This window comes from Chiloscyllium plagiosum, chromosome 25 (assembly GCF_004010195.1).
Source record: "Chiloscyllium plagiosum isolate BGI_BamShark_2017 chromosome 25, ASM401019v2, whole genome shotgun sequence".
In the NCBI taxonomy this organism is placed as follows: domain Eukaryota; kingdom Metazoa; phylum Chordata; class Chondrichthyes; order Orectolobiformes; family Hemiscylliidae; genus Chiloscyllium; species Chiloscyllium plagiosum.
In genome coordinates, this window is record NC_057734.1 from 45,141,999 (window position 1) to 45,154,033 (window position 12,035).

A 12,035-nucleotide genomic window follows, 5' to 3' on the forward strand; every position below is an offset into this window, starting at 1 on the left:
CCTTTATACTCTTGTAAGAATTCATTCAATCTATCTTGTCTATACCTGACATATGCTTCCATCTTTTTCTTAGCCAAACTCTCGATTTCTTTAGTCATCCAGCATTCCTTTCAACGTAACAGGAAAATACTGTCTCTGGACTCTCGTTATCTCATTTCTGAAGGCTTCCCATTTTCCAGCCGTCCCTGTACCTGCGAACATCTGCCTCTAATCAGAAATAACGTAATGTCAAAATGTTTAATTATTCAAACCAAATAGATTGATGTTTTTATTGAATAAAGCAGTTAATATTGTGAGGCATAAATTACTTTGAAAATTCACTTGAAACATAAACTCCCCTAAATGCCTTTTACTATCTTCTAACTCTTCATAAAACTACTTCATTGTATAGGTAATGTACTTGAACATATTTCAATTTATATGCTGTCAGAATGTGGTTGAATTTCTCCATATTGATTTCGACGTTTACGAAGATGGTCTTTGTACATTGTACAGTTAGATCAGCATTATCTTCAGTTGGGCTTTTTCCTAAACCTTCCGTGTACAGTAAAATGATCAATAGATCCTGACTCTTCTTTAAACTGATTTCTTCATGCTGTTTACGCAGTTAGAAATGCCAAGACGATGTTGTGTTTTGGCTCAATGCTGTGTGTGATTATCCAATGTCCTTGGCTCAGTTTTGAAACTTTATTGCTGGGATCAATTATCGATTGGGGTTTGTAACTCCAACCTGTATTTGCATAATGAAATGACCACGTGTCAGTATGTCCTCCTTCTGAGCATTAATAAGACAGGGCGACCTTGGGAAACGTTCATACCTTTTGGCTGCAAACCTGCCCGACACTCTGAATTCAGGATGTCCCAATGGGTGTGTCTCATCTCAACGCTGCTCATCGCTGCAGTCTGTAAGTTCTCAAGATGTCATTGTAGATAAGGTTGTATGGAGAAACACACTATCAATCAGATGAATGCCATCTTGTAATAAGGCTCTATTTGTTACAGGTTCAAATGGGCAGATTACATTAACTCAACCGAAATCGGTCTCCATCGAGCCGCAGGGGACGGTTAAATTTAGTTGCAGTGTGTCTGGTGAAAACTTGGGGAACAGTGACATAGGATGGTACCAGCAGAAACCCGGGACTGCTCCTCGATTCCTACTCTATCATGATCTTAACAGAGATAGCAGAGGCTCTGGGGTTCCTGATCGATTCTCTGGCAGGAGTCAATCATCAACAAACGCGGCGTATTTGACAATCAGCAGAGTTCAACCGGAGGACGATGCCAATTATTATTGTGGCTGGTGGAAGAGCAATGCTTTTTATTTCGGTGGAGGGACCAAACTGACTGTCCTGAGTAAGTAGCTTTTACGTCATTCACTCTGAACAATCGTTTTTTTTTCTTTTATCCAACATATGATCAGAAATATAGTTAATAGCTAATTCATGAATTACAAAGCAAAGTACATGAAACAACATGGAGCTGTGAACCGTAACCAACTTTTTATACAATGGCTAATTATGGATATGAGTAAAATATATTTTCAAAGAAAAAATTGGTTTTGTTCTCTGTTCATCGACTGAAATGGTGGACAATAATTAAACGGGTACATTTGCTATCATTTGAAAAACAACCTGGAAGTCTTTCACTCAACAGTAGCATTGAAAAAGCAACGAACCGCGGGTGCTGGAAACCAGAAACAAAAGCAGAAATTGCTGCAGAAATTGACCAGGAGAGAAAGCAGAGTTAATGTTTCGGTCCAGTGTCCCTTCTTCAGAACTCATGGTGATCATGCAAAAGGAGAGACAGAGACAGACGGAGAGATAGAGACCAGTGAAAAGATAGCGACCAAAGCAATAGATTGGAAAACATGGGCGCCTCTCTTAATTCCTGATGCATTTGAGGATTGTTAATATGAAAATGAGTGCAGTGATCACTAAGAACCTCTCTCGTATACAAAGGCAGTACCAGAGAACTCAGAGTAAACATTGGAGAGTACAAAAACAGAAATTGCTAGAGAAATTCACCAGGTCTCGTAGCATCTATGGAGAGAGAAAACAGAGTTAACATTTGGAGTCTAGTGAATCTTCTGCAGGAACTCAACGTCAATTCTATTTTCGTTGTATAGATACTGCCGGAACTGCCGAGTTTCTCCAGCAATGTCTGCGGTTCAGATCTCCAGTATCTGCAGTTCTTTGTTTTATTCGAGATTACGTAGTATACCGATCGTTTCTATGAGAAAACGGCCCTCTGTACACCTCGTGTAACGAATTATTTGCTGTGGGTCGATTCTTTATGTATTTACACATGGCTCCTTTGCTCCTGAACTCAATGTCATCGACTTTGTTTTGCAAAAATAGAAGGAGATATAAAAGTGGACGATAAGCAATTGTTAATGGGGCATATAAAAATATCCAAATGCGCTAAACTTGAGGAAGACTATCACGATCAATATTCAGCCTTCCGTGCTAGTAAAGCAACCCATCGGATTATAATCGAGTTACAATTCATAGGAACTTGCCGTCAAATGTCTTAAGTTACTACAATGATTATAATTTTAAAGCACTTAATCTGCTGAGGGGTAACTCACAGAGGTCATGAGAGACGATATATAAATGCAAACGCTTTTATTTGCTTCCTTAAATCTCGGCAAAGCGAAATGGGTCATCCTATTTCTTTGAGTTTGTCATAGCAATATTCAGATAGAGATGCGTTGCATTTAGTCAGAATCAAATTCGATTTCCAACACTGTTAAGTAATAATGCAGTTAAAAATCACACAACACCAGATTATAGTCCAACAGGTTTATTTGGAAGCACTAGCTTTCGGATCGCTGCTCCTTTCCTACAGGAGCAATGCTCCGAAAGCTAGTGCTTCCCAATAAACCTGCTGGGCTATAACTTGGTGTTTTGTGACTTTTAACTTCGTCCACCGCAGTCGAACATGGGCACCTCCAAATCACAAGTAATTATGGGTCCGAGGCACAATGGGCTGGCTGGTGTAAATCTCACTGTAAATGGCAGTGCCCAGTATTTTCCCCTCATTTTTATGGTATTGAAGCCAACGGCCATTTTACTGCTCTGCATGTACGTTTCGTCCTTGAGGTCTTTTGCAACTGCATGTTCGTTAATATATCCAGGTGGTTATTGTTCAAAACTGAAACATCGTGTTACTGTTGTGAATCTTTATTTATTTCCTCTTTGGAAATACACCTCTTTTCTCGATGTAATGAAATGTACGCTTGTTTGTTAAGAAAAGAATTTCAGTGTGGGCTATGGAGACTATCGATTTTAGTTTTGTTCGATAGACACAGACTTGCTTAATAGTAGGCTCGAAGGGCTGAATAGCCTACTCCTGATCCAATTTCTATGATTCTATGCCGTCAAAGAATAGAAAGAAGCCAAGCCTCTGGCAAATCGATCCACGAGTTGCGATTAAATCCACTCATCCTTGCTAAGATTGAGGGCAACATGAGAAGGGGATTGGTATTTGCGTAGCGCCTCTGTGAGTTGTGTCGTAGCAGCATTTGTTGGCAAAATTGGGTGAAGCAACATCTCAAACATGACCACGTGGTCATGACCAATATTTTAACATTAGTTGAATGATAAATATTGTTCTTGATAGTTGCTTTCCAAGTAGTTCTATTGTACCTTTTGTTTTTGAGATGTTAAAGGCTGCATTTAATCCATCATCGTTATCCGTTACTTTCTGCACAAGTTATTTGGCTGAGGACTTCACTTTCTGATTCAGAAATGTGAGCGCTACTGTCCGGTAAAGAGCTTCAATACAGCTGAGTGTGGTATGTGTTGTACAAACGTATTATTTTTAAAAAAATTAATAACCGCAAATTGTTTCATTGCAGCCCGAGAAGCGACTCGCCCTTCGGTATCTCTTCTCCCGCCGTCGCCCGATCAGATCTCCGCAGATGACACAGCGACCCTGGTGTGTCTGGTGAATCATTTCTTCCCTGGTTCGGTGGAAGTTTCCTGGAGTGTGGACGGTGAGACCACGGACAGTGGTGTCCAGACTACTCAGGCAGTGCGGGGCACCGACCAGACATACAGTGTGAGCAGTTATCTGACCCTGACCGCCGCCCAGTGGAACTCACACGAAGTCTACACCTGCGGCGTTACACACGAGTCTCTCGCATCTCAGCTCAAGCAAAGCATCAAGAGATCAGGCTGCGAGTGACAGGAGAGAATAAAGCCCCTTGCTGCAAGCTGTTGTCCACGGCATTTATGCGTGAAGACGGCTTTAGTTATTCGCATGCAGTTATTTCTCTTGGTACGCGCATGGCACACAATAGTAACTTAAATATTGTTGCGGCAGAAACAATTTGTCTTGGTAACTGCAAAATGGAAACATTTATTTAATAAACGATCCTGTTCATTTCTGAGATGCGTTGTGTTTTGTAAGTGAGCACATGTCAATAGCAATTCAATTTAACACGGATCGTCATTAATATTTTAAGAACTAGTAATGTGAATGTATTTCCCTATTTAATCCTACATTTTACAACATTTCACTTTCTCGACTGTCCCTCTCAGCAACGGACACCATCGCATTTCTGTAATTAGTTTACACAAGCAGAAATATAAAATATTTTTAAAATCCTAACCCTTGCTTTTTCACACATTAGGACGTTCATTTTTGTTTAGAAAAGAAGAAATAATTTAAGCAACGTCCTTGCATTTCACACTTTTCACTTCACTCCAAATTAAGTTAAAATAGCATTTGAAAACTCTATACAGTACAGAAAGTTTATACAATGGGAGCACAGTTAGAGCGCACTTAACACCTATATACTTTCGTGATTTGGCTGTTTTAAATCCTATTAACCGCCAAAATGAAATTAACTATTTTTACCGCATTTTCTCGGATTGAATAATAGATTTTTACTTTCCATTTATTCAGAGGTGGGATTGGTCCATAAAGCAGAGAGCTGAAATATTTCCGACGTTTTCTCTTTTTTTGACGCCAGTAAAGGAGTCACCTACATTTGTAGATGTATTTGCAGATTCACTCTCTGCTTATGATATATTGAAATGACTGCAACTTCTCAGAAGCTAGACAACGGCTTGAAAATAATTTGCCCCTGAAATGATTCCCTTATTTGGCTTTGAATTTCCTGCCTTCCCTATCTGTGTTACACTGATGTTGAAAGCAATGAGGCTTTTCATTTATGCAGCATGCCTTCCACTCTTAATGATAACTCCAAAAATAACAATTCCGTCCGTTGACTCTATCTATACTTCTCGCTGTTTCAGGAAGGCAGTTAACATAATCAAAGACCTCTCCCACCATGGTTATAATCTCTTCCTCGGGCAGAAGATACAAAAGTGTAAACGCATCAACAGATTTACCAACAGTTTCTTCTCCGCTGTTATTAGACTTCTGAATGTACCTTTCAAATTCTAAATTTAATGTTGATCTCAACTTTTGTGCACCTTCCCTGCAGCCCTAACATGGTATTCTTCTGTTCTATTACCCTAATGTACCGGCATGGCATGATCTGCCTGTACTGCATGCAAAACAAAACTTTTAGCTGTACCTAGGTACATGTGACAATACCAAATCAAATCAAACAAAAATACATTAAATCAACATTCTGAGGGTAATGCATAATCATGGCCTGGAGAAAATTATTCATCGTAAATCCAGACGGCAGCTGAAAATGCTTCTGCCTGCATTTCATACTATCGTTCAGGTTGAAATATATAAGTCTTTCCATCCCTGTATAGTGTCAAGCTCCTGTCGCAATTAGCAGCATTTTTTGCTTTAACCACTGCGCTCGTCACTGTCAATGTTGAATTCCTTTCAAGGAGTACCTCAATAGACATTCACACTAAGTTTCTAGAGATGTTCCGATAATCTGCCCTGCTGCTGTGTCAGGCACTGCTGGTCAAAGTGACATTTCTTTTCAGAAGAGAAGAGCGAAAAGGGAAGGATGTGTCGGAACACAGAATCAAAGTGGCTATAGATGCAAAGACAGGGTAGAGAACTCCAAACCGTTCAAACAGTAATGGAATTTCTCCTTTTTAGCCTTAAATTGTCAGCACCCTTTCTTCAGACTATGCACCTTTAGTTCTAGACCCACCAATTGGGAGCAACAACACTGCAAAGATCTCTAGGACGACTTTACAAATCAAAGACTTTGTCTATCTTTTTCACAAAGCTCAGGATATGTAGGCCCATTCTACTCAATTATCCCCATAAAACAAGCTGTTCATCCAAGAAATCAATCCAGTGAACCTTTTTAATCCCTGCTAAGGCAAGTAAACATCAGGCAGGGATATCAAAACCTAAATTGTACTTCTGTTCTCACAAAAGCACAAAATAATTGCTGAAAATGTATTTATTCCTATATTACAATACCGTGTTTGTGCGTTATACAGATTCACCAGAAATTCTTTGCTTTTGTAGTCTACGCTCTTTTTTAGTCAATGATCCTGAATGTCATGTTAAGCAGTTTTCCAACCAACCCACCGACTTTAATACTTTATTTATACTCATATGTCCTTCTGTTCCTTCGCCCCTTTTAGAATTGTATTTTTTAAACTGCATTGTATCTATTCCATTCATTTCTTTTACGTAAATATGTCACCACACATTTGTCTACAATAAATTTAATCCATCATATGTCTGTCCATTCTACCATTGTTCGTCTGCAGTACTCTAAAGTAATGAAACTATGGCCTTATTTTAGATCACAAATGAAGAGATGCAGCAGTTCTAGTACGGACAAATGAGGAACCCCATCATCAATCTCCCTTCAGATGGAGCAAGAACCTTTCAGCACTATTCTCCACTTCCATCACTCAGCCAACTTTCTATCCATCTGCAAAACATCCCCTTTTATACCATAGTTTTTAATTTGCTAATGCACCCACAGTATCGAACTTTAGCAAGTGTCTTTTTAAAATATGTTGATAGTACATCCAGCATATTACCTTTATGAACACACTGAACTGGATTATATCTGCCCATTGGCAATGGCTTGCAAGTGTGAAAATTTGAAAATGATATGGTCAGGTGTTAGAAGAAGTGTCCAATATCTTCCAGCTGTCCAAGGCATTTTCAACAGCAGTGAAGTTGGCAAATGGCCAATCATGCCATTCGATTGACTCAGCTTCAGGGTAATTTCGCATGCGTTAAGTGAGCTTGCTGGTGCAAGTGGAGATCACACGAGAAATGTGGCTGCCTTCTTCCATTTTCCAGGAATGGAGTCCTTCTTTATGGGTGACCTGGCCCTCAAAGACACCTCATCGCCCCACGTGGCAATGAAATGTCTGCTACTACGTTGGTATTCATCATTGGTTTCAAATTGTCTCATCCTCATCTCTTCCCTATTGACTCAACTGTCATTCGACTTTTTAAAAAAACTTTGGCTTATTCATTCGACATTTTCATGTCTGGGCTAAATGATTTATTCAATATTCACTAAGTGCTTCCATATTGACATCCTTTGGTCCACTTGACTAATCTCATTCTCAGATATGTCATTAAACTGGGTGTATCTTGCTCTAGAACATACTTTAGAATATATACCATTTCGATCCAGAGTAAGATCATAAAAATACTGCCTAATAACTGTTCAATAGTTTTGTACCTGTCATTAGTTTGCTTACAGATGTGCTTCTCTATATCCTTCTCACCAGTTTGTGGTCTATGGGATATACATGGTAACATAATACTACTTAGTAACATATTGGTGCCTCTGTGGTTCTTTAACTATAACCAGATAGGTTGTGTCCTGGCACTCACTAGGATTTTTTCTTCCTCAGCAGGCTGGTAGTTTCTTTAATAAATGCAATTTCCCCACTTTCATGTTTCTTCCATATCCTTTCCTGAACCCTTGGCATCTAGGAGTATTTGGTAGCCAACTTTGCACTACTTCCAACCGGGTTGATGTTGGAATTGTAGAACGCCAACACTTTTTAACACATTCCATGCATTCACATACTTCAATTGCCAACCTGTATTGGACATTATTACTGTATATTTATTCTTAGTCTGACTCCACCTAATGACTTATTAATTCTTCCTTGACTGCTATCGGTCTTTCACAAATATGTGCTTTGATTTTCCATTGCAGTACTAACTTCTCATTCCCATCCCTCTGTCTAGTTTGTTTTAAATCTCCCCAGTAGCAAACCGCCTCTCACGAAAAGTGGCAACATATCTAACCTCTTGAGGTGTCACATCCCCCACTAATTATCCTAAACACCTAAAGCGCTTCCTCTGAACCTACCTTTGCAATCATATATTCATCTGCTTTATCCTCCTCTTCCTGTACTCACGAACGTGTGACATTGGGAGATTAGTCCATTCGTCTGCTTGACAGGCTCCTTCCTAACTCACGAAAATCTGCTTGCAAGACCTGCTTCCTCTTTCTACCATTGTTTTTCACTTGGTACTGAAATGGATCAGGACTATGGACTGTCCATCTGCCCCAGACCCATTCAGTGCATTCTGCAGATGCTCAATGACATCATTACACCTGCAACCAGTGAACAACAGGATCCTTATCACTTCCCTTTCTCAACCTTTCTACCATCTCTGGGCCTGTCATAGCGCCATGGAGTTTTCTCTAGTTTTACCCATTCCTTGAATGATTTGTCAGAATTAGAAGTGAATATTGTTTGGAGACCTAGATGCACTCAGGGAAACCTCATACTCCCTATCACATTCTGCAACTCTGCACATCCTTGAGTTGAACAGTTGAACAGAAGTGTTCTATTAATCAAATGTGCAGACTTACAGGTGCATTGCAATGGAACTTCTTTTTAAACCTTTGCTACAAGATGAATGCCGTTGGCAAGACCAACAATATTTGCTCATCCCTAATAGCTGCTAATAATGTAATAATGAAAAAAGTTCTTGAACTGCCACGGTTCGTCTGGCCCAGAGACACTTGGAAAACTATTAAGGAGCTAGAAACAGTGAAGGAACAGTAACATGTTCCAAGTCAGGATGACATATGATTTGGAGGAGAACTTGACTGTGACGGTGTTCCCAAAAATCTGCTGTTCATGTAATTAATAGAGTTTGAGGATTTGAAATTCGCTGCCAAAGCAGGCTTCTCATTTTGCTGCAGTGTAACATGAATGTGTTAAACACTACTACCACTGTGAATCAGCGAAGGAGGAAGTAAATAATAAAGAGGATGAATGGAGTGCTGAGCAACAGGGTTGTCCTTGATTGTGTTGAGCTTTTTGGGTGTCATTTGAGTCACATTCATTCTGCCATGTGGGGACTATTCCATCCCACATCTGACTTAAGCCTTACAAATGGTGACAGATTGTGATCGATGAGCATTTCATCTGCCCTTCTTATGACAATATTTATATGGCGACTGCAGTTAAGCATCTGCTCCATTGCAGTGTCCAGTGTGTTGATGGTGGGAAATACAACAATGGATATTATGTTTAATATGAAGAGATTCTCTCTTACTGGTAACGGTCATAGGTGGGAATTGTATTGGACAAATACTGCTTATCTATCCAAGCTTCAGTATTGTCTAGGACTTGTTGCATATGGTTAAGGGCTGCTTCACTATCTTCCTCGAACAAAGCATTGCACTTGGTGATGTAATTGTGATTTTGCTAGCGTAGTCCAGTAATCCAGAGACCACAGCTAATATTCGAGAGACAAGGATTCAAATTCCACATTAGTACCTGGTGAAATTTAAATGTAATTAATAATTCTGGAATTAAAAATTAGATTTAAAGTGGTGTCATGAAGGAAGCAAGGAGTCTTAAAAACGCATATGATTCATGAATGATCTTTAGGGGAGAAGATCTAATGTCCTTATTTGGTCATTCCTACATGCAAGTCCAGAACTAGCGCAATGTGATTGGCTCTTAACTGCTCTCTGGAATATGATGAGAAGACAACCACTTGTCAAAGGGTTACAATTATCTGTTTCACAGTGAACTGCTACACAAAAAATGAAAAGCAATAAAACTGGACGGACTACACAGCATTTGGCTAGGCATCCAAAACAAAATAATATACCATTCCAATAACTTTGCAACATCGGTCTTACAACCATTGGAAGAGGTTACACGATAACTGAAAGAGCTGCTCCAAAGGCTAGTCAGGCAAAAGTATCACCAATTATTACTCCTGGGCCTGTTCTGTCCTAGCAGCAGGATATTTGACAGGTGTAGTGGCACAGTAGTATACATTTAGACTAGGAATAATTGTTCCATGGAAAGGGCACTATAGACATGTGGAGACTGTTTTAGGAACAATTGTTGCGAGTGATGCATAAATGTGTTCCTCTGAGACAGGCAAGAAGGTGTAAGATAAATGAACCTTGGATGACGAGAGCGGAGGAGCTTCTCGTCAAAAGAAAGAAGGTAGCAAGGGTCTTGCTCAGCTCTAGAGGATTACAGGCAGGCGAGGAAGGGGCTCAAAAATGGTCTGAGGAGAGCTAGAAGGGGGCACGAAAAAGGCTTGGCAGGAAGGATTAGGGAGAATCCAAAGGCATTTTACACATATGTGAGGAATAAGAGAATGATCTAAGAAAGAGTAGGGCCGATCAGGGATAGCATAGGGAACTTGTGTATAGAGTCTGAGGAGGTCGGGGAAGCCCTAAACGAATTTTTTGCTTCTGTCTTTACTAAAGAAAAGGACCTTGTAGTGACTGAAACCATTGAGGAGCAGCACCGCATGCTGGAACGGATAGAGATTGAGGAAGCTGATGTGCTGAAAATGTTGACAAACATTAAGATTGACAAGTCGCCAGGACCAGACCAGATTTGTCCTCGGCTGCTTTGGGAAGCAAGAAATGTGATTGCTTTGCCGTTTGCGAAGATGTTTGCATCCTCGCACTCTACCGGAGTCGTACCTGAGGACTGGAGAGAGGCAAATGTAATTCCTCTCTTCAAGAAAGGGAATAGAGAAATCCCCAGCAATTACAGACCAATCAGTCTCACGTCTGTCATCTGCAAGGTGTTAGAAAGGATTCTGAGGGATAGGATTTATGACCATCTGGAAGAGCATGGCTTGATTAAATGCAGTCAACACGGCTTTGTGAGGGGCAGGTCATGCCTCACAAATCTTACTGAGTTCTTTGAGGATGTTACTAGACAAGTTGATGAGGGTCGAGTGGTGGATGTGGTGTATATGGTCTTCAGCAAGGCATTTGATAAGGTTCCCCATGGTAGGCTCGTTCAGAAGGTCAGGAGGAATGGGATAAAGGGAAATTTAGCTGTCTGGATACAGAATTGGCTGGTCAACAGAAGACAGCGAGTGGTAGTGGAAGGAAAGTATTCTGCCTGGAAGTCAGTGGTGAGTGGTGTTCCACAGGGCTCTGTTCTTGGGCCTCTACTCTTTATAATTTTTATTAATGACTTGGATGAGGAGATTGAAGGATAGGTTAGCAAGTTTGCAGACGACACAAAGGTTGGAGGTGTCGTTGACAGTATAGAGGACTGCTGTAGGCTGCAGCGTGACATTGACAGGATGCAGAGATCAGCTGAGAGGTGACAGATGGAGTTCAACCTGGATAAATGCGAAGTGATGCATTTTGGAAGGTCGAACTTGAAAGTTGAGTACAGGATTAAAGACAGGAGTCTTGGCAGTATGGAGGAACAGCGGGGTCTTAGTGTGCAGGTACATAGATCCCTTAAAATTGTCACCCAAGTGGACAGGGTTGTTAAGAAAGCATATGGTGTTTTGGCTTTCATTAACAGGGGTATTGAGTTTAAGAGCCGTGAGATCTTGTTGCAGCTATATAAAACTTTGGTTAGACCGCACTTCGAATACTGTGTCCAGTTCTGGTCGCCCTATTATAGGAAAGATGTGGATGGTTTGGAGAGGGTTCAGAGAAGGTTTACCAGGATGCTGCCTGGAATGAGGGCTTATCTTACGAAGAGAGGTTGACTGAACTCGGACTTTTTTCATTGGAAAAAAGAAGGAAGAGAGGGGACCTAATTGAGGTATATAAGATAATGAGAGGCATAGATAGAGTTGATAGTAGGGCAGACATTGTTAACACGAGGGGTCATAGTTTTAAGCTATTTGGTGGA

The 12,035-nt window shown here is 40.4% G+C and overlaps 1 protein-coding gene across 1 annotated transcript; it reads left to right on the forward strand.

Annotated features, from left to right (window-relative positions):
* The first annotated feature begins 821 nt into the window (after positions 1–821).
* Positions 822–4,377, forward strand: LOC122562820 (immunoglobulin lambda-1 light chain-like). Its single transcript, XM_043716070.1, has 3 exons — positions 822–905; positions 1,003–1,353; positions 3,860–4,377. The coding sequence occupies exons 1-3, from the start codon at positions 857–859 to the stop codon at positions 4,186–4,188; spliced, it is 729 nt and encodes a 242-aa protein (XP_043572005.1). The 5' UTR covers positions 822–856; the 3' UTR covers positions 4,189–4,377.
* Positions 4,378–12,035: the final 7,658 nt, after the last annotated feature.